This window comes from Phaethon aethereus (assembly GCF_964289735.1).
Source record: "Phaethon aethereus genome assembly, chromosome: 18".
NCBI classification, from domain to species: Eukaryota; Metazoa; Chordata; class Aves; order Phaethontiformes; family Phaethontidae; genus Phaethon; species Phaethon aethereus.
The window spans coordinates 7,078,503-7,105,941 of record NC_138594.1 but is presented as its reverse complement, the minus strand read 5'-3'; the positions used below and the strand labels follow the sequence as shown (position 1 = coordinate 7,105,941).

General features: G+C 51.9%; 2 protein-coding genes across 2 annotated transcripts in view; one reads left to right on the top strand and one right to left on the bottom strand.

Moving 5' to 3' along the window:
- The window catches only part of HID1 (HID1 domain containing), a gene marked incomplete at its 3' end in the record, with an annotated part of 29,265 nt that extends 27,388 nt beyond the window's left edge, over positions 1-1,877 (bottom strand). The window contains exon 1 of the mRNA XM_082007962.1: positions 1,260-1,877. Within this exon, the coding sequence (XP_081864088.1) occupies positions 1,260-1,325 (66 nt within the window). The 5' untranslated portion in view covers positions 1,326-1,877. The remainder of the gene's footprint in view (positions 1-1,259) is intronic.
- Positions 1,878-4,603: 2,726 nt separating this feature from the next.
- Positions 4,604-22,338, top strand: CDR2L (cerebellar degeneration related protein 2 like; the record flags this gene model as incomplete). Its single annotated transcript, XM_082007960.1, has 5 exons — positions 4,604-4,682; positions 17,203-17,315; positions 18,583-18,731; positions 19,740-19,904; positions 21,453-22,338. 5 exons carry the CDS (start codon positions 4,604-4,606, stop codon positions 22,336-22,338), a joined length of 1,392 nt encoding a protein of 463 aa, XP_081864086.1.
- Between the last annotated feature and the right edge of the window lie 5,101 nt (positions 22,339-27,439).

Here is a 27,439-nt window from a genome sequence, read left to right as displayed (position 1 = left end):
CTCTCAAATTTTCACAGATTTTCTCCTATTACCCTTTACATCCATATCCTTGCCTTCTGAATTCATTCCCCATTGTTAAATCTCCTTCTGCCATCATCCACAAGTTTTATTAGCAGCTGTTATTCTCCCACCACCAAAGGTGGATCATAACAGCAGTTCTCTGTTGTAGCTCAGAAGATCCTGAGATGTGGTTTCTCAACAAAGCAAAATCCCTCTGCTCCTTAGGCAGGAGGAGAGTCTACTAATTTTCTGCCCATGTGCTGCTGCTGCTGGGCTCCAAACTTAAGAGAACTAAACTAGCTCCCAGGAAATAAGCAACATCTGTTAGACCTCTAGGCAACCACCCTCCCTATACACAGTCCTGACTTCATTTCATTTAATTCCGTCTCCTCTTCGGCCTGCAGAAATAAAGAACTATTTCACAGGTCATAGATGGAAGCTGCTTCTGCTGCAACAGCATAGATGGCCAACAGCCCTCCCAACCTGCTACTACCCAAAAACAGAGCAAGATTATCCACCAATTATTTGGGGGGGATATATAGCGAAGGAGGCATTGCCAAACCTTGCAGTGATGTAAACCTGCAGCTGAATACGTTAGTAGCTGTGGACATCCCTTACAACAGCAGCATCTCGGTCTGGTAACACAGGACACTGCAAGATGTCAGAGGAGGCAAGTGCTGTGATAGCGGCACAGCCCTGCTAGACCTGACAGCTGTACCCGGGAATCCGCCGCTGCCCTGAGGCAGAGCATGGCCTCACCGCCTATCTCCTGCTCCTCCTCCATCACCATTAGACCTCTGGAGACCAGGGACATGGCAGATGGGACCAGTTTGCCTGGGATCCCCCATCGGCTCCCCAGCCTTAGAGCAAGGCCTCACCGCGACTGCCTGGACGAGGGCCAGCCACGGCCGAAGCTCCCGGCCGCGGCAGCGTTGTCACCTCCACCCCGAGCCCGGCGGGTCCCCAGCAGCGTGCAGCCCTGTCCCCGCACACGAGGCACCATGGTCGGGCCGCGCGGGCAGCGGCCCAGCTGCCCCCTTCCCTCAGCGCCGCGGTGCCTCGGGTGAGCGGGAGAGGGGCCTGCCAGCCCGCCCCGACTGGCTCCGAGCATCCCTGGCCACCCCACAGCCGGGGAAGCCTCGCCTCAGGACGGGCGGACGGGCGGCTCCCGACATGGCGGCCCCCCCCTCACCTCACCCACCTCCCGACATGGCGGCGCCCCCTCACCTCACTCCACCTCCAGACATGGCGGCCCTCACCTGGGTCTTGGTGGTGAGCTGGATCACCGCCTTCCTGAAGTTGAGCTTGGAGTCGGCGCTGCCCATGGTGCGGCCCGGCTCGGCGGGGCTGCGGCCTGCCAGCCGCGGCGGGCAGGGCCGGGCAGGGCCGTCCCCTCACGCCACCGATCCCGCCTCCCCTGCTCGGGCCGCCGCGGCCGCCATGCCCCTTCCCCGCGCCGGCGGCTCTTCCCTCCTGTCAAACCCGGCCTCGCAGGTCCCGGCCCTCCCGCCCCTTCTCCCGCATCCCTTCCTCCGCCCACGGCCGCGGCTCCTCCTCCGCCCGCCCCGCCGCCAGCCCTCCATCCCGCCCCGCCACCTCCCCGCAGGCACATCCCTCCTCCCTGCCCAGTCGCTCCCTTCTCCCACCTCCGTCTGCCATGCCTTCCCCACTTCACGCCCTCCCTCCCATTCCGCCCGCACTCGGCCCTCCGTGGCCGTGCTCCCCCTGCACCCTCCCTCGTCTCCCCTCTCTGTGAGAGCCCCCGGCAGAGCACGGCTTTCCTCGTTTTGCCCTCCTCCTCCAGCCCTTCCTCACTCTCCCCTCCAGCCTGGGCTCCCTCTGCCACCTCTCCTCTGCTCCTCGCCTTCCCTGGCAGCCCCCTTCTCCTCTTCCCTTGCCTTTGCCTTCTCCCTCCCATCAGCTCCCTCCTCCCCAAGTCTTGCCCCCTTCTTTCTCCCCTCTGCCAGCAGCCTTTGTCCCCTGAAGCCCCTTTGCTCTGCAGCTCTCGGGCACAAGCCCCACGACAGCTCCATCCAGCCACGGCCGGAGAGCCCGGAGGTGCAGCGGGATGCCGGGGGAACGGCCGGCTCTAGCCTCTCCCCGGTCCAGGGCTGAAAAGCGCCGGGAGCAAGCAGGCTTGTAGCAAGTACCCTGTGCAAGCACCTCGTAACAAGCTCATTGCACGTGGTGGCCCATTAACCCCAATTAAATTCTACCCACCTGCAACGAGAGGATGTTTTATAACCCTGGGGACTGAGGATTCAGGATTTGGCTCTCACTGAACACCTCAAAGCAGCTGTCTGAGGTGATTCAGCATTGCCTTTGAAGCTATCAACACCGTTTTCTGCACCGAGCAGCTCTATGAACGGCAAACGCACCTTTTTGGTGTCATTGAGTTACATTTCACATGCTCAGCTCTGCAAGTCTCCCTTCTTCAGAGGAAATGAGGTAATTCTTATCATTTTGCAAAAGAAAGCAATGTGCCAATTCCCCTGCTGGGGCAGACTGTGGGAATTCTCATTTACTGGCATATAAACTTGCACAGAAATCAGCAATGTTTTATTATATCGAGTGACAGGTCAGACCTGAGACATTCTTGTAAAACCTATAGGAAAAAGGTATTTTTACAAAACCGTGTCACCTGGCTTTAGCTGCCAAACAGCCTAGGGCTTTGCATCCCAGCACTCACTCAGTATGGCCACACTATACAGATAAATGATAATAATTTATTGTTAGGAACAGAATACTTTTCACAGGCAATTATTTTTCACAATTAATAGAATAGTTCAGTTGGAAGAGACCAACAACAATCATTTAGTCCAGCTGCCTGACCATGTCAGGGCTGACCAAAAGTTAAAGCATGTTATTAAGGACATTGTCCAAATGCCTCTTCAACATTCACAGGCATAAGAAAATAAAGATTTTTTTTTTCCTATTTCTATGTTAAAATTGCTCAGAAAAAGATCTAGGAGCCAGTCAGAGATGGCTTTCTCCCAAACACACCAAAAGTGCTTGATTATCTTTGCTGAGTTACAAATGCCAGGTTAAAAGAGACTCCTCGATTTTGGTCTGCAACTGCATTAAGGCAGAAGGCTTTCCAGGCAGTCACTGAATTTTGGGACTATGTAGATGTGTATAGAGAGGTCTATGAGGAGAGAAGGGGAGAGCAATCACCGACAATTTCTCTTATTCCCTGCTTTATTTCCCTCCTCTGCTGCTGTACAGGAAAGCTGAGTACTAGCCATCGCTTTAATCATCCAGGGGCTCTCAGCTGCCTGCCACTGCTGGATTGGACAGAGTTTTCTGACACAGATCCCATCTTTTCCGGATGCACACTCTGCTGCTCTTGGGTAAACATCCTATATTGCGTTTTCTGTAGGCACTGCTGCAAGGTAATGCCATTAAGTATAAATCCAGACAATTCCATCACACAGAAGGCAGAAAAAAAAAATCATCTTAAATCCACTGTCACATGAGTTCATTTGGACCTTAGAGTCTCTGATGGGCTGACAAGGACAAATAAACCCCCTTGGACCAAACTGCACACTAGCAAGTGGAAGAAAGGCCACCTTCTCTAATCCTTATTCCCTTAAAGTGAAAAGCAAGTACCAAAATCCCAAGTCCTTTCTGAATTTACTTGTAACAGACACATTTCCTCAGAACTTCACAAATTTCCCCCAATTTTAAGTTCCTTCCACCCATCAGAAAGAAACGGGAGTTTGTCCTCAAACATAAGAGAAGAGCCTGCATAAGAAGCATCAATTTCTCGTCGGGGTGCAAAACAGGGAAAACAGAGTTGGAGGAAGAGCCAGGGAAGACAAGGGTAAGGCGATGCTCTGGGGGCTGTTTGTATGGAGTTTCTCCCGTCACAGCCCCAGCTAGGGAGCCATCTGGAAGAGCAACCCACCCGAACCCACCAAGGCAGAGAAGCCACCGACATCCCCCCTGAAGGGTCCCGAGACTTGCCCAAAGTCACCGAGAAGCCCGTGGCAAGGCCAGGACACCCTCCGCATCCCAGCAGGCGCTGGAGCAAGCCCTGCTCCTGGCTGCCCTCCCCGGCGGGTGCAGGGACTCCGTCGGAGGCATCATTGCAGGGGGGACTGCGGGTCACCCCCACCTTGCCAGCCCCAAACGCCGCTCCCGCCAGCCCCACGCCCGCCCCGCTGTCCGCGGCAGGGCTGGGCGGAGAGGAGGAGGAGAAGGAGGAGGAGGCGGCCAGTCTCGCCTCGCCTCCCCCTTCCCTCTCGCCGGGTTTCCTTGCAGCATTTCCATGCTAGAGGTCTCCACCGAGCTGCGGAGAGAGGCTGTGCCGGGCTGCGCCGGGCCCTCTCCCTTCCTTTGTGCATCCCCAGCCCACGCCAGCCGTGCCCCCCGCCCCGGCCGCCACGTCCCGCTTCATTCCCCGCCCCGGAGCCCCCGCGGGCAGGCAGAGCCGGGGCAGCGGCGAGGCGCCGGGTGCCACGTCGTGCCACCCCCTCCTCTCCCCGGGCTCCGAGGCCGCATCCCCGCCCTCATCCCTGCATCCATCCCCGCTCCGCGTTCCCGGCGGCGGCGGGGTGGCCTTTGACGGATGCTGCGCGTCTCCCCGGGCCGCTGGTGCTAAATGCTGAGCGCCGGCAGGATGGAGGAGTTCCAGAGCGAGGAAGAGGAGCCCTGGTACGACCAGCAGGACCTGGAGCAGGGTAAGGATGGGGGCACCCTGCAAGCTGCCAGGGAGGGCGGGCCAGGGGGATGCGGAGGCAAGAGACGAGGCGAATCTCGGGTACGGGAGGGTGCGATACCTTCTCTCCAGGCTCATATTTGCCTGGCAAAGCCAGCGCCTCGTCCTGCCGCGGCGCCTCCGTGGAAATCTTGACTCCAAGCCACTGTCCTGGCCATGGAAAGTTTAAAGCCGATGGGTAGAGGCAGGGAGCCCAGACCTGTCCTGAGCACCAGGGGGGTAAAAAATTGGGTGTGTTACATCTACAGGGAACCTGGTTCCCCAGAAAACTTACCGTGGGCAGAATCAAACATGGGTAGTTATGACACTGCTTTCATCTCAGAGCAGGTAGAGTTAGCAGGCACACTAGTTAGAAATTCATACTTCGGAAATAATGTGTTGCTAAGCTGAGGATGCTGAAAGTGTTTCCCAAAAGCTCTTGCTGTCCACGCCTAAATCCAAAGGGATCTTTCAGCTTCTAAGTCCCCTAATTACTTCTGGAGAATTTTCCAATCAGCCGTAAAAACAGGAGAAATTGGAAAGGATGGGGGGAAAAAAAAAATCAAGGCCAAGTTTCAAACAGTAAAAATAGCCTCGTTAGAGGATAAACATTCACTTGTGTAGTTTGTTTTGAACTAACTGTAGCTACATTTGCACTAGCTCTACGTAATGTTTATCCTACAGCTGGACAGTTGGTGGCTGTATCTGGAGCTTTTTTGGTGGGGTTTTTTTTGCTTATCTTAATATTGTATATTGACTCAAAATAAGCAACAAACTGGAAGAAGTCCTGTTTCAAGCCAGTGGCCCTGGAATGAACTGAACTGATTTGTCAATGTGTAGGGGGGAAAAAAATAATTCCTACCTAAATACCATACCCCTCCAACACGCTGCACTATAAGTACGGGACAGTTATATATTTGCTTTAGCCAGCTGACTGTCAGCAGGGACGTGCGGTCCAGCTGCAGTGCCTCTGCCCACCATCGCTCCAGGACATTATGTGGTGATTTAAAGTTTACACAACTTCAGCTGCAGGGCAGAGGCCCAGCAAGGAATGATAACCAGCTCCCCAGGGATTGCTGCAGCTGGTTTTTAACCCCAATTTCACAGTGAACAGGAAGTATCAATAGCAGGATGTTGGGCCCTGTTCTTTGAAACACAACGCTCAAATTAAGCCAGGACAGAGCGCAGAGCTGGAGCTATCAGCTGAATAAACAGTGCAACCTTTGAATGCTCAGAAATTCACATTTCTGGGTGACGTCTTCCCATGGCTCACAAGGGGCCCGGGCACTGGTCCAGGGGCAGGATGCAGGCTGAGGAAAAGCAGAACTACGGATGAATATAGGGAGTGTTGAACAACACGGGACCAACTGATTTTTAGCCTAATGCTGTCCCTGGTGTCAGGTTCATGAGTCAGCACTGGCACCGTGCAGCTGGTTCACAACAATTAAAAAAACACCTTCCCACTGCAATGCCAGCTTCTCCAGCTCTGTCCCGGCAGCATAAATGCAGAATAACTGCCTCCAGATGATGGATTGATGCTGGGGATAGACTCCACCTTTGAGCACATACGGGACTGGAGGAAAACAGAAACCCAAAACAAAGCCTCCTGAACAAATGGGGGCTGCCCAGGCTTGCACAAACTCAGAAGGAGAGATGGGGAAGGCTTTAACTAAAATCAGCCAACTGGAAAGGTCCTACAGGGTAATTACAACCGTAATTAATTTGCATGGCACACAAAGCATCACGAAGGACAGTGCTAGACTTTGTCCACGTACACTGCGCCTTTGCATTACAGCCATGGCAGCATCCAGAGGTCTTTGGTGACGGCACAGCTGTGAAGCCGTTGGTTTGGAAATGGGGGGTGGAAGTACGGTGGAAGACATCCAGCGTAGCACATTTACAAGGCGGTCGTGGGCCAGCATTACTAAGAGGATTGGCATGCCAACAGCTCGGGGTCGCACAGAAACCCACGCCTGGCAGCAGCACCAGGAAGGCAGAGGACGAAAGCATGAGCTTAAGGAGTGTTCCTTGGGAGTGAGGGGTGGGAGAAATGAGAAGCGACCTAAGCTAGGAGAGCAGAGAAGGTTCTTCTGTGAACCAGTTGGCTGCTGGGCCTTTATTGTCATTTCACAGCATCATCAAATATTTATTACATTTACATCCAAAACTGTTTGCTAAGCAACGGATGGCTTAACTGGGAGCTCTGTGATGATTATGTTAATTAACCATTTTAGCACCACAGAGGAAATCATGCCTCCAGCTCCACTCCAAGCACCTGTTACTTTCCTCTCCATCCTCCACAGAGCTTTGGCTTGCTGAAATAACTCATTTTTTTCAAGAAAATAAATCCCAATTGTTCTTCCCACCCCCCCTCACCCCCCAAAGTGCCCACAGTGACTGACTGCATTGATCACTTGCCTTGGAGGCAGCAAGATCTGGTCCCCAGCCTCAAGGGCCTTCCAGCCTTGTTCAAATGAGGCTGTTGCCTTTCAGATTCCTTTACCGGTTCCCTAACATGCTGCAAGCCTGCATGGTTCAAGGCATTGCACCAAGACACCCGAGCGCATAGAAGCAGAGACTCAAATCCCAGCCAGGAGACTTAGCAGTAACATGGAAACAGTAGTGGTGTCCTCCGAGGTGTACCATTCTTACAATGTTCCCTAAGGGAAGGCTTTCTGTTTTGAAGAAAGTGGTAAAAATGGAGCTCCGATTGCTTGGTAGCGTGGCTTTGCTTATTGACAGGCTTTCTAAGCATGAATAAATATCAGCACTGCTTTGATTCAGCCACAGCCTCACTTTCCACAGGCTGGGGAATCTGTGCCTCTGACCATTAGAACCAGAATACAGTGACAGTGAACCTTTTTCCAGCCATTGGGAACCGATGATGTGACTGCAGTGGCATCATACCCTGCACACAGGGCATACGTGCAGCCAGACCCCAAGAGAATGAATGAGCTAAAATTAGAGAGTCTGAGCTGGGCATAACTGGGGACACCTTTTCTGTTCATCAGAAGCATTTGTGTTCAGAACAGCCGTGTGCCAACTCAGTCGCATCTGGATCCAAACAGAGCAGAGACCAGACCCAGCAGCTATCTCCGCCAGCCACTTCCAGCTTTCATCTCCCCCGCAGCAGTCGCCCAAGACGAGTTCTCCTCAGTGTCATCCCGCTGCATTCCCTGATCTTCCCAGCCTCCCTGTCCCCCTTGCCAGCATTCAGGTCTAAGCCAAAGAGCAGAGTACAGCCCAAGAGGAGGATTCTCAAAGCCACCCTTGCAGTCCCTGGAGCCTAAATACAGCCTAAGTGCTCGGGCAATTCCTCCTGCATAAACAAAACGGCCTTGCACTGCTCTGAGTTAGCCAGCAGGACCAGAGGTAGTACCAGCACCAGCACATCATCTCATTCCTACTGCGAGACCAGCAGTCCTCTCCTCCTGGGCAGCCACAGAAACTTTTGGGCCAAGCCATCTGCAATGCAGGCTTAGGACTTCACGGCTGTAACCTCTAAAGGTCTCCAGATTTAAGTATCTTATTTTAATTCCTCCTTCTCCTGTCAAGCATCTGATTGCCTGCATGCTAAGAAGGAAAATGACACAAGGTGCTGAGCTTGCACCACTCCCAACTCACCTGTGTAAAGACACGGGGTCACCAGGGCAATCGTCCCCCGAGGTTGGGATGAACCCAGGGGATCTGTGCAAGCACCCGCTAGCACCCATACCTGCCTGTTTTCTGCATCACCCAGCCGGCGTGGGGTGGTCCATAGAGCTGCAATTCACCATCGGGTTGCCCAGAGGATTCACTGCAGTGGGGAGCAGTGGTACCCCAAATTCCACCCCTCGTGGTGCAGTTATCCCGGCAGTCCCGCTCAGGGGACCAGCCACGCAGCTTGCCTGTTCTCCAGGAGCGCAGCAGTTAACTCGCTGTCCTTCCTCCCCAGCGGCAAGCCAGAAGGACCGACTTTTGCCTGCAGTAGCTGAGCCACTTACTTATTTAGCAGCACAGTACAGCAGGTAGCTTATGGAAGTGGAAAGTTTTCAGTGACTAATTGCTGAGCTGCTTGGGAATGACAAGAGGGACTAGAAAAGTCACAGGGGACAAGGAAATAAGATGACAGGTTAGTCTGAGGAAGGGATGAAAGCCTCCAAATCTGGGGAGAAAAAAAAAATAGAATATATATGTATTTTCCTAGAATAAAAATTCCCTGGTCCTGAAGGCAGAAAGAAAACGGGGCACAAGAGAGCCCCGTACAGCAAATTCCATGATCTCCCTCCTAGTTTCTCATGGAAATTCCTTCCAACATCTGCTGAACCCCAGGCACATGCTTCCAGCCATGAGAGGGAACAGAATTAGAGGAACTGCTGGAAGGGAGAGGCAAAGCGGGGGTGGGGAAAGATCAGAGTTTTCCGTATCTTCCATCCTGAAACAATCAGCTAACAGTGGCATTTCTCCTTGGAAAGGCCATGTGTGAAGGATTTAAGGTCTGAGTCCTAAAGGACATTCCCCCCACAGCAGCCCTGAGCCGGAGGGATTGGGAGCCAAGGCACCGGCCGCTAACTCCCTGCCTGTGGAGGCTGTCCCCATCCCTGCATTTTCCAATCCTCTTTTCTTTCCTCCTGTACCAGTCAGTGCTGGCTGGTGACAGGGCAGATGCACTGACTCAGTGTGACAGTCAGGACCCTCTTAGAGCTGTGACAGCACCAGGGTCCGATCCTGCTCCTGCTAAAAGCAGTGCCAGCACTCGGGCCAGCACGCAGCTTGCTTGCTCCCGCACGCACTCCGTCTCCTCTGCTAAAATGCCTTTCACAGAGCAGCACAGTGGTATATTCCCACCTCACCCAACTAATACATCTGTGTGCTCACACCAAACGCACCATCAGGGCTTCCAAACCTTCTGCTTAACCTGCTCAAAAACACATATGTGGGCCAGGAATTTAGGAAAATATCTCCAATACAAAATACTTTGGAGGAATGAGACCAGATGTTACACAACTGCCAATCTTCGCACAGCAGGGAATTTTAAAGTGATTTTATGTTAGAGTTTGTTCTTTAGGTTTTGGGGTTTTTTTCCCTCATGCATATTTAACAAACAGTTGTAAAACTTCTCTCCAAAAGGTGACAGCTCTTTTAATGGTTCGAACAGCCTGTTGCTCTGCAGCCTCCTGGGAAGTCACTCTAGTTTATCCCATGTGCAGCACAGCTGCCCTGGCACTCCTCAGTTAACTTGTCTCATCCTTGAAGATTAAAGTCACTTGAATGTGTAGTATCCAGGTCCGTGCTGACCTCTTCCCATTCTGCAGCTGCAGCGATGGCAGCTGGAACTAGGACATTATCATGCCGTCCTCCAAGTCTTCTTGGCCTGCAAGCAAGCGTTGAGTCCTGGGAAGGCACACTGGACTGGGAGGTGGTGGCTGAGCACTGGTCTCTGCAGGAGGAGGCAGAGCAAGGAGCAGCACAGCACATCCCCCAGCATCAGTCCTTGCGGCAGAGTTGCTCCGGGAACACCGGTTTCGGTGTTGGGCTCCTGGAAGAGGCATTGCCCTGCATCCTGCTCAGGACTAGTGATGGACAGAAATAACACCATCTTGAGAGCACATCAAGTATTTCATCAGCTCCTTTCCTTGCAAACTCAGGCTGGGAGGAGGCTGCAGCACTGCAGTTTTCCTGCCTAGCCCCAAAAATGGCACCGATCACTCACCTGAAGTCAGGCCTTCTTCCCACATGGACAGCATCTCCAGCTGGTACCAACAGCCGGGCACTAGCCAGCGGAGCTGTGTGCGAGCTCAGCACCTGGATGAACAGGGCTTCAGAGCCTTTCCCAGCAGTGGACGGGAAGGGAGCGGTACTGGGGCAGCAGTGTGCAGGATGACACGCTCTAAAGCCAAGCAGAGGGGATGCTAGAGAAGAAGTGGGCAGGTTTTTGGTGTTGCTGCCAGAAGGTCAGGCTGTTTTCTGCATTTAGCCGTAACACATGGCTGTGGAAGAAGGATCTTCCCTGTACCTACATGCCTCTGGCACATGAGAGGTAGCAGACAGCAGTAACCAGCAGCCGCGGTGCTGACAATGGTCTTGGGGGCTGCTGCAGCTGCTAGTGGCAGTTCTGCTGAAACCTGGTTGCTCCCCGAGACACCAAACCACTCAGGACCAGTGGTCCTGCCTGCTTCCCCCCAGCCAGAGGGCAGCAAGGGCTGCCGAGTTGGCTGGCAATGGCTCAGAGCAGGAGAATACGCTGTGTGAGCGCGAGATGAGCAGGAGAGCTGACATGGTTGCGGCAGCCCGTTGCGGTGGGCACCATGCCCTGCTGCGTGAGCACACCGACCCGTCCGTCCTTCGCAGGCTGCCTTTGCTCGGGGCTCCGCACACGCACGTGCACAGTACTGTGGTGCAGCAGCAGCAACACGTAAAGTCTCCCCAGAGCTAATCCTCCTTGTCCATCCTGGGTCACTTACAACCTCCTGCCCCCAAAACACACTGGGGAGGTGAGACTCCCACATGGCTCCAATCCATGTGTCTGTCTTTAGCTTTAAAGAGTAAAAGCCTCTATTCACGGCTCTCTGCATCCCAACATAATTAATTAGTTGGAGCTTTGCTGCCCAGAGAAGGGCGCACGCAGGAAAGCTCTAGCTGCCTTTCTCCCTCCTCTTTCATCGCTTCTTCTCCCCAACAACTTCACTTGCATGTGTTTATTGAGGATGCTTTCTGATCCAGGTGCACTATCAGAGCCCTTGAGCCACCAACCACCGAGCTCTTCGAAACCATTTTCACCTACAAGGCAAACACAGGCACTGAGGCTGTTTAGACAAGCAGGGAAAGATGCAGATGGGGCCCCAATCATGGTCTAATAACATACTCCATGTTATCACACTCTAACAACTTGGCAAAATGCACATTGATTGCTGTGGGCATGGGGAAGGGACTGCTGTGTATGTGTTTGTATAGACACATACGGCTTATAAGCAGAGGTAACCATCCTAGGTCTCAAACGTGAACATATAGGGAGCACAGGATGATAGGGGGCAGAAAGAAAAGGTGAGTATCAATTAAATCAAAAAAGTCTGATGAGCATCTGAGAAGGATAAAAAAGGAGCTGTTCAAAAGGAAATACTGAATAGGACCGAAAAATACAGAAGGCAAGAAAGGGAGCAGCAGGGGCTAAGAAGGCTGGAGGGCCTCCCCGCCACACAGCACGGTACAGCCAGTGCACCCTGAGCCCCTTGTCGGGGTTTTCCTCTCCTTGGTGGTGCCACTTTTGCTCAGGGGACTAGAGACAGCCCGGAGAGAGCCGCTCTCATTGCGCTGTGTTTGCCTCGGCCCCTGCAAACCGCGTCTCTGCCACAACCCAAGCTCCCCCCCGCCCAGGGAAGCTTGCAAAGCCAAAGGCAGCCCAGGGGTACGTGACAGATTACACAAGAGAAAGAAAAGGGAGAGAAAAAGAAAAAAATAAAGCAAGCAGGAAATCCAGCAAATCTCATTAGGCTAACAGAAATGCCCGTGTACCCAACGTCAGCTCAGCCCAGCGAGAGACACAGTTTGAGACGAGGAGGGGAAGAGGGAGGATGCGGCTGCGCTCGCAGGGACTTCGCGCAGCCCTTGCCTGCGCTCGCCCAGCCCTGCCGGAGGCATCTCTCCCCTTGCCGCGTTGGGCTGCCCTGCAAAGCAAACGCTGCCTTTGCGGTACACCCCATTACATCAAAATGTAATTCCTACAAAAAACACACAGAACATCAAGTGCAAAGCTGATTTGGGTAACGGCGTCCAAGTTATGCCAGTGTAAAAGGGATGGAGAATCCAGCTCTCAGCAGTAACAGCGGTGGCTCTCCAAAACCTCTGCCTGGCTGTAGGAAACGCTCTCATCTATGGAATGGGCACGTTGGAAAGGCTTTTCCACATCCAGACATGCCGGCAGGTTGTTGGAAGATGCTGTCAGATGGCACTTGCTTCTCTGCACCCCAGCACGTTCCATTGCAAAGGTTTATAAGGGCTAAGTACACAGATTGCCTCCATCACCTGTCACGGAGCAGCAGTAAGTGATATACAAAAGCTGATCCTCATTGTAATACACCCAGATAACACAATCCCTTGCAACTAAGAAGAAAAATAAATGAGTAGCAAGTACACCCTACCCTGGGGTAAACCAGCATAGCATCATTTATTTAGATTTTGAAAGGAATAATTGCACCTACCCTTGACTCCAAGTACCCATGTGTAATGGAGCAGACAGCAAATGCAATTAAATTAAATGTCAACAGCATTAAACATCAGTTCTTAACTCTCAACCTGCCCCATCCATCAGCTAACAAGCACCCTGAACTTCCTCCAGAGACCTCCACGCCAGAGCTCCGCTAGCTGCTCCTCCCCGCGCCTTAGCGGCTGAATTCACCATCTGCAGCAGGAGAGGAGCAGCCCTTTCTGCCGGCCCAGCACCAGCCCTTTAGGAAGGGACAAGTAATTCCTTAACAGATGCTTAGCTGAAGAGAACCTGCAAAAACATGCTCCGTAAAACCCTGCCTTTTAGCTCCACGAGCCAAAAGGCTTCTAACAGCCCCCACAAGCCTGCCCATCTCACCGCACCCCTCACCTGCGCGCGAAGCGGTGGGCACATTCTCTCACAGCCCAAACACAAGAATCCCTCGATGCAAGACAGACAGTGGGGGAAAGCCCAAAGCAGCTGCTCCAGATGGTGGCTTCCTCCGGAAAGCCGTATTTATGAGGACCGTCCAAATAGCTACCAGATCACCGTCATGCCAAGAAGAGCCGAACCCCCCTGCCCGGCATGAGGCTTATGCTCCCGCGAAGCCACAACCAAGAGAAGCCGGGAGGAAAAAAAGACCTTCAGGGAATGGGCTGTGGCAGAGACTGCTCTGCCCGAACAGATGCAGGCCAGCACTGGGAAGGCAAAAACGGCTCCAAACCCTCTTTGTGCCTTATTGCAAGCCGCTGCGAAGCACTCGGCTCCGCACATCTGCCTGAGCCAGCATTGCTGCGGGATGCTGCAGCGGGGGAATACCCTGCAGTTTGTTGCTCGGCCTCTTTCAGTCAAAGAAAACCTGCCGCAGCTTTTGGATCAGGATTTTTTTTTCAAGTTTGTCAGCAGAATTATCGCTGGGCTGACGATGATCTCTGCAGCTTCAGGACAGCCACCCCCGGGCTGTATGGAGCCCAGCCATGCTCCCCTCTACCAAGCACTGCTCGGATTCAACTCCCGCTCCCCTCCCACCATATGGTCCCTGTTCTCTTCCCCTCCCTCCTTGCTCAGGCGCCTTTCCTGCAGAAGCTTTTCCTGGGAAACGCAGCCTCCATCCCTCCCTCCGCTTTGCTCCATAGGCACGGCTCTTTGTTTGGGGACGCGGCGCGTCTCCTTGGCTGGTGTTAATTAGAAGGGTCACATCAGCGCTTGCGGTGCTGGGAGCCAGAGGGCACAGAGCTGGTGCTGCCCAGGACAGTTTGCATCTGCGCTCCTCTCCCAAATAGGATTTGGGCAACATCAAGGCCCCCAATTTTTGAAGTTGAACGTTGGCCGTTTCATGGCGGTGCCTTCAGTGCAGGCAGGCTGCAGAAGGATCCGGCACATCGAGCGGACACGCAGCACAGCCGCTCCCCACCACTTTATTTCTCCTTCTGTGTCGCGAGGGGAGGGGGAAGGGAGGCATCAGCATATCTGCTAAATTAGGGCAAGCTGTACGGCACTGGCTGGCTGATCTGACAGTGGAGAAGCAAAGAGGAATACAAAAAAAATTGTGGAAAAAGCACAGTGCTATGCAGAGAGAATCCCCAAATTCCTAAACAGTTCTTCTCCCTCCCAAACCACTTACTGAAATTCCCCATTCAGCCTCAGGTTTCCGAGGTCTCCAAGGAGAGGAGCTGCGTGCTCCCCGAGCCCGAGCAGAGCCACAATTAGTGCAGAGATCAAGAGGGATCTGGTCTAAAGATGACATTAAAGCACTTCATGCAGTGTCCCCTCCCTCCCCACACTCCCACCGCCCGGGCGGAGTCCAACAGGTCGGGAAGAGGACTCAGGCACGAGGGGGATGGATGAGACGGGATTACAGAGGATGCTTTGACTGGCTGGCAGGCAGAGAGCGAGCGAGTGACGAGGGCTGAGGCAGTTAAAAGGCACTAAAAGAACCAGCTCCCCTGTGTCCTTCAAGCCTGGAGTCTCCCAGGCCCTTACGCTCAAAATGAAAACGAAGAATCAATTTCCTCCTCAGAGCTCAGCCCCCTTCTTCCCTCTTTCCCACTCGTCCCCAAACGCTGCCCATTTCCCCCATTAAATTATTGCTGACAGAGCCCTTTAAATTACAATGCAGGATCTTGCACCGCCTAATCCACTTAACTCGACCCCAGCTGATTAAATTGGATGCCATATGGTGGGAGAGCACCGGTGTAATCCGCAGGGATGGGGACGCACTTGACTCATTACCTGGAGCGCAGCACGGAGCCCTCGCTACACACCTCTGTGCCGGGGCCCCACTTGCTGCAAGGGATGCTATTTGCAAGGTGCCAGTCTCCAGCAACGACACCGGCTCTGGCAAGGCGGTGATGCCATTAAATACAGCCCCAAGCAGCTTAAAGGCACAAATTGTCCTCCATCTCTGCTGGCATCTGGCTGTTCCCCCATCCCCAGCTGGTGTAGCAAACACTCGGTCTCCCAAGGGCACTTTGGAAACTGGGGAAATTTGGTGCTTGGGGGGGAAAAAAAAAAATAATATGTGGAGGAGGTCTGTCCATGGGGAAGCGTGCCAATATCTTGATTGCACTGATAGCTGGGACTGCAGCCCTCGGACCAGGTCACCGTGCAATGATGAGGATTGTAATTAAAAAGGTCACAGCCTAGAATAACACCCTGCAATGCAGCACACAGCTGGAGAGCACATTCCCATGGCAAAGGGGAGACTCGAGGACACGCTGAGCAGCTGTTGGCTGGACCACTCCAGCCAGCCCTCCGGCACTGCTGGAGCCGCACAGAAGGAAACACAGCCATCAACCAAACCAATAACATATCACCACTTCCCACAGTGCCGCATTATCCATCAGAAAAGCCCCATCCCAAGCACTGACAGCACTAACAGCACTCCTCCCTGCGAGCACTCGTGTCCGAGAGGTCAGTGTGAGCCTCATTTTGCGGTGTGCCATTTGAAGTGTGAGAAATCAATGATTTTCCCAGGCTGCAAACACATCCTAGGCATCCTGGTTCCCCTTTTTGTCCTAGCAACCAAGTATCCTTCTTTCCCAGTCAACTGCATGGCCAAGTTAACCTCCGGCAGGACCTGTAGCTGCTCTCAGCCCTGGCAGAGCCTTTGCAAAGCACATCACCAGCCGCAGACTAGAGAGGAGCATTACAATGGGCTGAGAAAACACCAGAGCAGGAGACCCAGGTCCCCTCCCACACTACAGGATTGCTACTCCTTAATTATCTAAAACTGCATGAGAACCATACCAAAGACAGAAAGAGCAATAACACACACCAGGACCTGCTTCCTTACCTTTTTGAAGGTTTAAAGTCAGAGTTTTTCAGTCTGCCACTGCAAGAGCAAGAACCTCACCCCTAAAAGCACCAGGGGAAAAACAAGAACCCACATGATCACAGCGGGTCAGGCTTTAAGAAGACAACCCATTCCTGTGAAAGCAAACAGATGTTATCTGAGCCAGCTGTGCCATCCCAGGCCCACAAACAGCATCACCTGAGGGGCTCAAGCTTTGGCCAATAGGACCCATAGGGTGCTGGGGCTTTTTCTTTGCCCAGGAAGCAGCAAACCCAGTATTTAAGCCAACTACCCTGTCAACATCTATTTTTCCCTGCGCTTCTGAAGTCCAACTATTTCAGTAGCTTCCTAAGGGCATTCAGAGGTGGCAGAGAGTGAATACAAAGTGGTTCATCTTCACCCTGGAGCTGCCCCAAGGAAAGAGCTGCAGACCCGGCCGAGGCAGTGCTGCCTGGGCGGCAGATGCAGGAGGTGCTTCCAGCCCCCTCGGGCCACGCGCGGTTTTATTACTCATGTCAGTCTATTAGCAGGTGATGGATGGAGGCTGACAGGGAAGGCACGGCACTCCCTTCATTACAGATACTAATATAATTTACAGAGCATCCCCGAGACCCCACAGGGCTTTACCAACCCGCGCTCATTCTGGCAGATGCTGAGCCCCTCTCAGCCCCACAGGTCTCAGTGAGAGGGGATGGAGGTGCCATCACCACGGCCAAACCTGGAGCCCGATCCAGGCTACGCAGCGTGTAGTGAGTGCAGAAGGGTTCTGCAGCCAGCCGGGCGCCTCATCGCATGGAGGAGCCGCGCGTGTCCCGCACTCAGCCTCCCCTTGCTCCTGCAGCTCAGCAAGACGAAGGCCAGATCCTGTGTATTCCATAAACATGCATCTGTATCAAAACCCGCCAATAAAACCAGTGCCATGCAAAATCTGCCACTGTGTTTGGTGCGGTGACATTCGGGGATCCCTACCGCATCCACCCGCGGAGCTACGGGAGCTGCAGCAGCTTTGTCCCATCTGCTTTTCAGACTTGCACTTGGCCGCGGAGCTGGGGAAGACGCTGCTGGAGCGCAACAAAGAGCTGGAGGACTCCCTGCAGCAGATGTACGCCACCAACGAGGAACAAGTGCAGGAAATCGAGGTAGGAACGCAGTCGGGCTGCGGTGGGGACGGGAGCGGCTCGGCCACCGCTGTCACCTAAGGGTGATGGTGGGAAAGGGGCTCTTCCACCAATGCCAACAGCTCAGACAGCAGGAGAAAGGAAGGGATGTGCCATGGGGATGGAAGTTAAAGCCCATCCCAGCCCTGGAGAGGATCCCCTTTCCCCACTAACTGGGATTTTCCCCCTTCTCGCATCCCCACCCCTGCCCAGATATGCACACCAGATTTTGGGACCAGGTTGCATTTGGGTCACATTCAGCCTTTTCCTGGCCATCACAGGCTTCACACTTGATTCTCTTTGCTCTGCTGCTACTTTCCCTTGATTCCAGTTATTCATAATCGCGTTTGTTCCCAGCTGGCCCCTCGGCACCCCCATAACACAGACCCCTTTGTTAGAGGCATAAAATAGCTCTTTCTCCAAGAGCTGCAATCTAAACCACTGTTTCAAGCATCCTTTGGGGTCAGGGGCTAAGAGTCCAGAGAACTGAGCTTAGAGGCTTAAACCTGCTGTGCCAGGAGGGGTTTCATCCGCTGGAAAACTTCTAAGGATCTGTGAATGAAAAAAGATCGGAAACCCTGTGATTTAAAAAGACACAGGGCAGGGGAGGGCTCTGAGCTCCCAAGAGCAGCATGTGATGGCTGCAGGGATCTGACAGCTGATGCCCGAGGAAACTGGTGGATGGATTTAGCTGTGCCAACTTAGGATTCGGGATCTGGTCCCAGCTGAGGGCAAGCTCTTGGGTAGATGCCCCTTTCCCAGGATAAAATCTTGCGATGACAGACTCAGAGAAAGGGGTCTGCAAACACACAAAAACCGCAGGTCTCCTCGCATTTCACAGACTCAGAGTTTTAGCCTGAATTCCCACGGAAACGCAGCTTCTGCAATCGATCTTTCAGACGATCCAGTAACCAACTGGCCGATTCCAGTCAACTTTGGTGAAGGGTCACAGTCCCAGAGATATCAGCTTTCTTTGGGTACTGGGAAGAAAAAAGCAGCTGAATAGAGACAGATTGAGCTTAGTGCCCTTCACAGAGGGCAGGGGAAGTTCAATCGTATTTCATACACAAAACTATTTACAGTGGGCAGGGTTATGAATATTACACCTGCGGAAGAGGTTTTAAACCAGGCAGAGGATAAATCAGCCACAAAACACATTATCAGAGGAAGCAAAGTCTGTAGGAATTTCTGCCTGTGAAACAACCCGGATTTTGCACGTGGAGTGTTTCTGTTTCACTTTTCCTTGCAGTACCTGACCAAGCAACTAGAGATGTTGCGGCAGATGAACGAACAGCATGCGAAAGTCTATGAGCAGCTGGACCTGACAGCACGGGACCTGGAGCTAGCTAACCAGAAGCTCGTGTTGGAAAGCAAGACATCCCAACAGAAGATACAGTGGTACGGCCTCCCCTCCTCCCACCACAGCGATGCTGTACCCGAGAGACCTTCATCTCATCCCTCCCCTGCCCCAAAGCGCAGCGTGTCCTTGCTATTTAAGCAATTTATTAATCTATTTAACAACTCTTACCAGTCAGGTTGTGCAGCTATTTACAAGACAAGCTCATTGCGCCGATGCGGGTTAGCAGAGGTCAGCCACAGCACAGGCAGCCCTGGGACGAGGGCTGGGTAAAGGAAAGTCGGAAGCTGCCAGGCACAGCAGCCTCTCCTCCTTCTCCTCTTCCTCCTCCTCCTCCTCAGATGTGTTTCCTTGAAGAGGGGGCACATAACCATGTCAGGGAGGTCCCCAGCACGCAGCCCAGCAGGCACACTAGGCACAGACCCAGCATTTAGTGAAACCCTGGCTAGTCCATGCTGAAATACCAGTTAGACAATAACTTTTTCTTTCCTAAAACAGGCCCACGATCAAGGTCATCCCTGGAAACAACAGACTAAGCCATGTCCTTGCAATGCAGCATCTTTTGCAAACAACTGTGCAGTGAGGGAGTTTCAGAGCAGAAAGTTTTACAAACTGCATTCACAGCCAGAACAAAACTAAATCTCTGCCCGGTCTGTCTGCGTTTATCTCTGCAAGAGAAACAAGAGGAAGAGAGTAAAAAGCTCGCCTGCTTGCTGCTAGTGCAAAGATATTCCGGGATAGTGCTTATGTCCCAGAGGTGACTCTTTTAGCCAACTGATTTGAGGACAGAAGGTCTCAAATTAATACAATCCCTTGCCAACTGCTTCAATCCCCGACCCTTTTCTACAAACACATCCATTTAAGAGTGACCACACAGAGAAAGACCGACCACTGCCATGAAAAGCAAGTGCTGTCATGGTCCCAAGCCACACACTAGAAACTGGAAGCACCTTCCATAGACTGGCTTTCTCTATAGGGGAAAAAAACCCCCACCTTTCAAGGACCTATAGTGCCCAAGTCCTCACCCGTGCTCCCTCCTCTCTCCACAGCTTGACCGAAACCATCGAGGGGCTGCAGAACCAAGTGGAGGAGCTGCAAAAGCAGGTGGAAGAAATGCGGAGTTTGGAGCAGCTCCGCATTCGGCGGGAGAAGAGGGAGCGGCGCCGAACCATCCACACCTTCCCCTGCCTTAAGGAGCTGTGCTCCAGCCCCAGGTACAGAGCCTCGCCTTCAGCGACCCCTCCAACCTTCTCCCCCACCTCCTCTGCCCTTGAGCAAGGATGCGGTGGGTGCATGTAGACCCCCACAGGGCTCTAGGCTCTGCATCAGAGCCTGAAAGGCGATGCTGGAGGTGGGGCGAAGACCTCCCGCCCTCCTGAGTAGATAGTGTTGGCAAAGCAGAGCCTTCACGCTCCCAGCGTCAGAGGGACGGTGACTGTCCCGGCACGTGGGCAGACAGCTCTGCAGGAACGCTCACCAGACAGGATTCATTGCTTGAGCTCCAGATATCTCACACCAGCCTCTCCCAGTACAGCCCACCCAGTAACACATCACGCGAAGAGGACTCTCACCTCGAGCTGCCTGCGCAGCTTCCCTTCCCAAACCAGCACAGCCCGTTTTCCCTTTGCAGCTGCCCCCCAGCACAGGACCAGCACCTCTGGCACACCGAAACCAGTCGAGCGGTGCATTCTGTCCTGCATGACTCCGGTCACACACCAAGATAGGCCACGGGCTGCCAAGTGCTGTACAAACACCTTCAGCACTATTGCACACTTGATCCTCCTTTAAACCCAGCCACTGTGTTAATTCACTGACCTCGTGAGGGCATTTCTTGCTCAGCTTTGTCCATAATAAAGGATTCTTTAAATAGATAAGCAATCAATGAACTTTGTTACTGAAAGCATCCCCTGCCAGAGGATACGAACAAAAGACATTTTCACTGCAGCAGCAACAGGGATGTTATGAGGGCATAACCTAACCCCCCAGCAAAATCCACTTAATGTCTCTGTGGCTCTTTTCCCCCCAGTCCCACTCTCCCCCCAGTGCCTCGGGACCTCAGTTCGGCTTCCAGCTCTGCAGTTGGCTCTGAAGGTCAGGCTGCCCTTCAGGAACTTGGAAATGTGTTCAATACCCCCCGCTGCAGTCATGCCTCCCAGGGGAAGCCACGGTGCTTGCTTTTTTCCAATCTGTTCTAACCAGATAGGCTGCCATGGGCACTTCATTGAGGAGGAGAAAAATCTGATTTCCCGACAGCGGCATGCGGGAAGGGGGAAGCGCTTGTTATCGCTTCCCAGGCAATGAAGAAGGGGCAACTGTCAAAAGTCACTTTCTGTCTCCCTTGCTGTACAAATCTTCTCCCACTCTCTCTGGGGCACCTCCCAGACACAGGACAGCAGAGCCTGTGCTACTGGGTTTTGGCTGGGTGGCGTTGGGAGTTGTGCGCAGATGCAGTGAGTAGTTGGTGAGCTCCATGATACAGTGGGTAGCTGATGAACTCCAGCAGGAAAAACTCAAAGCCTTCGACTTTCACGTAGAGAGACTGCAGGTTCTCTGAGACAGAGCCTGGTCTCTGTGTTCAAAAAGAGCCACAGCCACACCTTGTGGTCTTCCAGCACACAGGAGGAGGCTCATCTCACTCCATGAGCTCAGGTCACCTCCTTCCTGGGCACCAGTGGAATTACTTCCATGACAAGAAGACACAATCTGAGTTCTTCATGGACTGTCACTTGGTCACTCTTTCAAGGATCTTTCTTTTCTTTCAGGTATGAGGATGCATTCCAGGTCCACAGCTCTTCCACAGAGTTCAACCAGAAGCCACTGGAGAGGGAGAATGAGCGTCTCCAAGCTATGGTGAACTCCCTGAGGTCCCAAGTCAACCAGGAGAAGCAGCGGAAGGAGAGGGTTGAGCGAGAGTACACCTCCGTTATTCAGGAGTACTCGGACCTTGAGCAGCGGGTGTGCGAGATGGAGAACTGCAAACTGCGCATCAAGGAACTGGAAGCAGAGCTCCTAGAGCTACAACAGATGAAACAAGTCAAGAAGTATCTACTCAGCAGAGAAGACAACTTGTCTGAGGCCCTCCTCGAGCCGCTGAATAATGCCCCAGAGGCAGACTACATCGACCTCTCTGAGGAGGAGGGAGGGAAGAGTCATGGGCCATCAATGACGCCTTCCCCAAACCACCCCGTTCGGAAAAGCTGCAGCGACACAGCCCTCAATGCTATTGTGACCAAGGATGCTGTGAGCCGGCACGAGGGCAATTACACGCTGCACGCTAACAACGTGCGCAAACGGGGCATGTCCATCCTGAGGGAAGTGGACGAGCAGTATCACGCCTTGCTGGAGAAGTACGAAGAGCTCCTGAGCAAATGTCGGCAGCACAAGGACAGCGTGCGCCACACAGGGGTCCAAACGTCCCGGCCCATCTCTCGCGACAGCTCCTTCAGAGACTTCCGGGGAGAGGGACACGAGTTGGAAGAGCGGAAAACCATGGAGAAGACCATCAGCAAACACGTGGAGGCGGTGGACAAGCGGCTGGAGCAGAGCCAGCCTGAGTACAAGGCTCTTTTTAAGGAGATCTTCTCCCGCATCCAAAAAACAAAAGCAGACATCAACGCCACAAAGGTGAAAAACAAGAGCAGCAAATGACTTCTGCCTCTCTGCAAACTCCCATGTGCAATCGCAACAGCCAAGTCTTCTCTTCAGCCCCTGGAAACGCCACATGGCCCCACTGCTTTGAAGGTTCAAGAGGTTTATAAGCAAGAAAACATCACAGAGACTCAACTCACTTTTTTAAGCTTGGGCTCTGGACAACTCGCTGGGACAATTGTACATTGTAGTTAGAGGATTTCAGAAACAGTATGATGGATCTCTGCATGAGTTGCTGCCGCTGCCAGACATCACAACAGCAACGTAAACCACACCACGAGAAAAGAAAACTGATCACCTCCTCCACCCTTTTCAGCTTGTCTGACAGCCCGATTATCTGCAAGCAAAAGCCTGGATCTCCTCCAGCATCCTGCCACAGCTGGAGCGCAGTGTTTCAAAGTAAAACAAAAAGCCATCAGAACTTCAGGGGCTGCTCCAGCACACCAGCCCAACCGTCCGCTTTGGTTTTATGGCTAAGAACCTATGCTTGTACCCAACAGACTTCTGTCTACACCTTCCCCTTCCCCAAAGGGCAGTATGTTCTTGCTATTTAAGCCATTCTCTTATCAGTCAGGTTTGTCAGCTATTTACAATGCAAGCTCGTTGCAACTGGAAAAACTTGAAGAGAAACATAAAACTGATTGATTGTTCTGTCTTCATCAGCGTCACTTAGTATTTCAGTCCATACTCTCCAGACTTTGTAGGCATATGGGATTTCCCTGTTTTAAATCTGCTCCAGTATTTCAGCCCAAGTGAAGCACTGTGCCTGGTAGGAACTTGATGACCAGGACTTTCCCATAAGCTAGACAAGAAGTGCTATTACAGCATCAGAGACATGCTTTCATCTAATGGTCTGGGTACCAGCCCTCTGTGCCATGCTCTTCAAGAAGTTGTCACTACCCCATTGTAGCAAACTCCTCAAATACAGCTTGCACGGGCTTGCAAAACTGACCACCAGTGACTTGCATGCAAGCAGAAGGATAAACCATCACACCACACTCGTACGGCGTCAGGAGCTCTGGCCCTGGCAGTAGCACCGATCACACGTTGCCCCACACTTGCTCTGAACATCTCCCCAGTCGAGAGGACAGATTTCAGTTTTCTGCTGAAAATTATCTTTCTTGGCTGAGATACTGTCTCCAAAGGTTGTCACCTCTCATGTTCCCGTTCACTTTCCAGCACTGAGATCTCCTCACTTTTGCTTCCACAGACATGCAAACACACAGCCAAAAGGCCACTGCAGTCTCAGGAATCACCAGTTTCCATTTTTCATGAACTAGATGTTGACCTTGTATGGTCCGACACGCATTTTAGGCAGAGAAGCAGAATTTCATTACAGCTTAGGCAACACCGCGAGCATTGAGCCACAAGAAACGAGCAGTTCAGTGTAAGCTACCTATTCTGTACTTGCCTGGAGACAAACTTCAGGCCAGATTTGGATTCTATTTTTACCAGCTTACATCCCAAAATCTTGGGGAAATGGTTGGGATTTTTTGCAACACTGAGATAAATAAGTGAGAATCTGGCTTTGGAGGGGGAAGACTGTTAAAATGTAATTATCCTCCAAGTCTAGGGCCTTGACATTATGAGGAGCTACCTTTCTTTCACCTACCATGGAATTAATACAAAAATACACCCCGCAAAAGTACCCTCTTTTGTTAAGCTGAGTACTGTGGAGGTAAGTTGGCAGAGTGCGATGCCCAAAGCACACCCGCTCCAGAGGTCTCCTCCTCAAACCACCCACCACCAAACGCTCTGCTCTTCCATGCTCTGCATTTTCAGGGGCCCCATGGCCCCAAACTCAAGAAACATTAGGAGCCGTACGCACGACCGTGGCTACCAGCTCTGTAACAGTATGGAGAACCTTCATGCCTTATTTATTTATACAAGCAGTTGTCTAATAAAATAAAATAAATGAAAATGAACAACAACAGCAACAAAAGCATCATTGTTGATTTTCTCGAGGCATTCACCACCCTATTCAGCATTTGTAGCAGGAGATATCTGAAGCAATGTTGGTTTAAGTCAGCCAGTATTTACTCTTGCAGTCAGCTAGTTGCTGCAGAGGTGTGGGAAGAGGATCTCCTTCACTTTCCATTTTAAACAATCCTGGGTGAAGCAGCATCGCAGTTAAGTGTACAGCAGGTTAAATATATTTTCAAATGCTTTATTCTCTTCTTGAATAAAAAGAAACACAGGTATTCTCAAAGCCGAGACTTTCTTTACAGCTCTTTTTACTTTTAAGAACTGCAGAAGAGTTATTTCTTTGATTTTCATGTATGATTTGGGTCAAGAAAATGCTTCAGGCTTCTTTGCAGAAAGCAGGGATAATATGCCGAACCATACTGCTGCATTATTTATATAACATACATTTTATGCACTTGGACTACTAACATTTGCCACACGATAAAAACCCTTCTTTTGTCAGCTCTGAAGTCTGTGTAAAACCGCACAATTTCTAAGCTTGTAATTCAAATGCTATTTTTGTTTTGGTCTTTCTTGAAAACCACACATCCAAAAATGACTGATGGAAGTAACACAATATTAGTATTTGGCTCAACAAAGGAACAGCTGCCATATATCAGCAGTTTGTTCAGCAAAGTGCTGAGGGCACTTTTCCTGCATCCAAAAATATTAGCGGCCATATATATATATGTCCTGATGCCTTGTGTGAGTCAGTCACTTGATTTTTTTCTTAAGTGAGGCTTTCGGCAATCAAAGGAGGAAAAAATAAGCATCTTCTGGCCTTTTGTCCCACGTTCTATCTCAACTTTTCAAATTGCTTTAAAAATACCAAGGAAAACTACACAACTCCATTACGAGGTAAGAAGAGAGTATTAAACCACCACACTGCTCACCACAGACACCGCTCCAATAGAGAGCAGCAGCTATTTAATAGCACACCCCCATGATTCAGGACAGAAAGAAAAATACTGCATGCAATTAAAATGGATGAGAAAAAGTACAATGTAATAGGAAATAATGATTAATTTTAGAATTTGGCAAAACCAATTACCCTATTCAGCTCACACCATTAAGACCAATAAGCGCACAGCTTGTCAAGAATTCAGTTTTATGCTGAATTTGAAAGATAACATTTAGGCAAGCGCATCTCCATCAGATCTCATCTGGCTTCTTACTTTACCACCAGTTTGAATAACCCTTCAGAAAAGCACCCATCATTACAAACAGGGATGGACCACTTGAAGCACAAATTCAAGTGTTTTACAGAGCTCAGACTCTAACAAAGAAGGAAATTTCCTGATTCAGCAGTCTTCCCTCGCTTACAAGATCTGAGACCTCTGGAAGGTCCCTCAAAGACCAGACTTGCTCCTACATTAACGGCTTGTGCCCTCACTCACACAAGGAGTGACCAGCTCCTTGGACTCATCAGCTTCTGCATCACGTTTCAGGGACGGCTCCTCACAGCTCCTGCACACCGGTGACCACCATCGCCAAACGGAGTGAGCTTGCTTTCTAAGCCAGCATCAGTACTGAGGCAGTTGATTTCTCCAGCGTAAATGTCAAAAGCTTGTCTCTCCCTGGGTCATGCCAAAGCAAGACCTTGCCATCCCAAGCCCTGCCTGCCAGGCAGAGCTGTTTCCAACCATCCAAGTGGAGATCATTCTGCTTTTTCCCAAGGCTCTTGGGATGTCTGTACCAGCCAACACAGTGTGGGAATGAAGCAAAACCAGAGAAACATCCTTCTAGGTGGGTCTGGATTTGATTGTGTGACCTTCAAGCCCCTTTCCCAGCCCCTCTGTGCACTCTACAATGACACCGTCCTTGCTGTGTGTTACCAGCACAGTAACAATGCGGACATGTTTGACAACAGTTGGTAAAATGAGTCATCCTGCTTTGGATATTTTACCCATCCTTCTGGCTACAAACCACAAACGTTTACCTGTTCCCTGTTTGAAATTAAGGTCACCAGATGGCACGATTTGTATCTGACAGTTCCTGTTTTTTTCGTTAAAGCATTCAGTTTTCAGATGAGTTTTGATGGGGGAAGCAGAGCAGAAGAACCCCAGGACACAGAGATTCAATTAGAACAAAGTGTGGAGCTCCCCATGGCCCCCCGAGCGCTGCTCAGCCTCAGTCAGGGCAGATTGACCATCGACATCTGGGACCTGCTCCTCTCCCGAGGACCGAGTTTCCTAATTTTGTACTGATTTTCTACATGGGACCCATCTCAGATTCTCAATCACATGCTGTCTTTATATCAGCTTCGAAACACCCACAGTTTTAAACAAAAGATCGTCAGCTCCTGTCAAAATCCCAGAGCTAATGACAGCCCCATCCCTGCCTGTGCATTTTCCTGCTGCCAGAAATACCAGTCCCTGCCCCTCTCGAACGCACACCCTTCTTGTCAAGCCAACCTGACAGCTCCAACAGGAGTAAGAGCCAAAGGATTTCCACAAGTTTTTCACTCCCGGGCATCCCCCTTCCACCTCAGCATCTTTTTTACAGACCTGGAAACACGTACGTGCTTCTGTAACAGCATTCCAAAAAATAATGACATATATGTATGTATACAGAATTTTTTAGCACTCTCGAGCAGATAAAAACCTGAAACAACTCAGGTGCAAAAACTAGGTAGTACATAAAAAATGCTGGATGTATCTTCATTCACTTTGACGCCCGTCTGTCAGCCGCTCAGCTTGTGAAGGCGCAGGGGGCAGGCAGCAGCACGCTGTCCCCCATCGCTGCCTGCCCACGGACCCCATATACCACTCAGATGCCCCACATCCCCCACGCAGCACCCCACAGAGCCCATATACTCCCCCAGACCTCCCACATCCTCCCCGCGGTGCCCCACAGAGCCCACATAGCACCCCCAGACCGCCTACACCCCCCACATAGTGCCCCCCAGATCTCCATAGTGCCCCACAGACCTCCCTCCCACCCCACAGACCCCCACATACACAGCCCCTGGATGCACGTTCACCCCACAGACCCCATATATCCCATATATCATCACCCCTCCGGCCCCCACAATCTCCCCCCGAACCGCTGCCCCCGCAGGCCCCGCCCCGGACCGCGGCGCACAGCCGCCGTTTCCGTGGGGACACATTGGCGGAGTCGCACCGCGGGAGCCAAC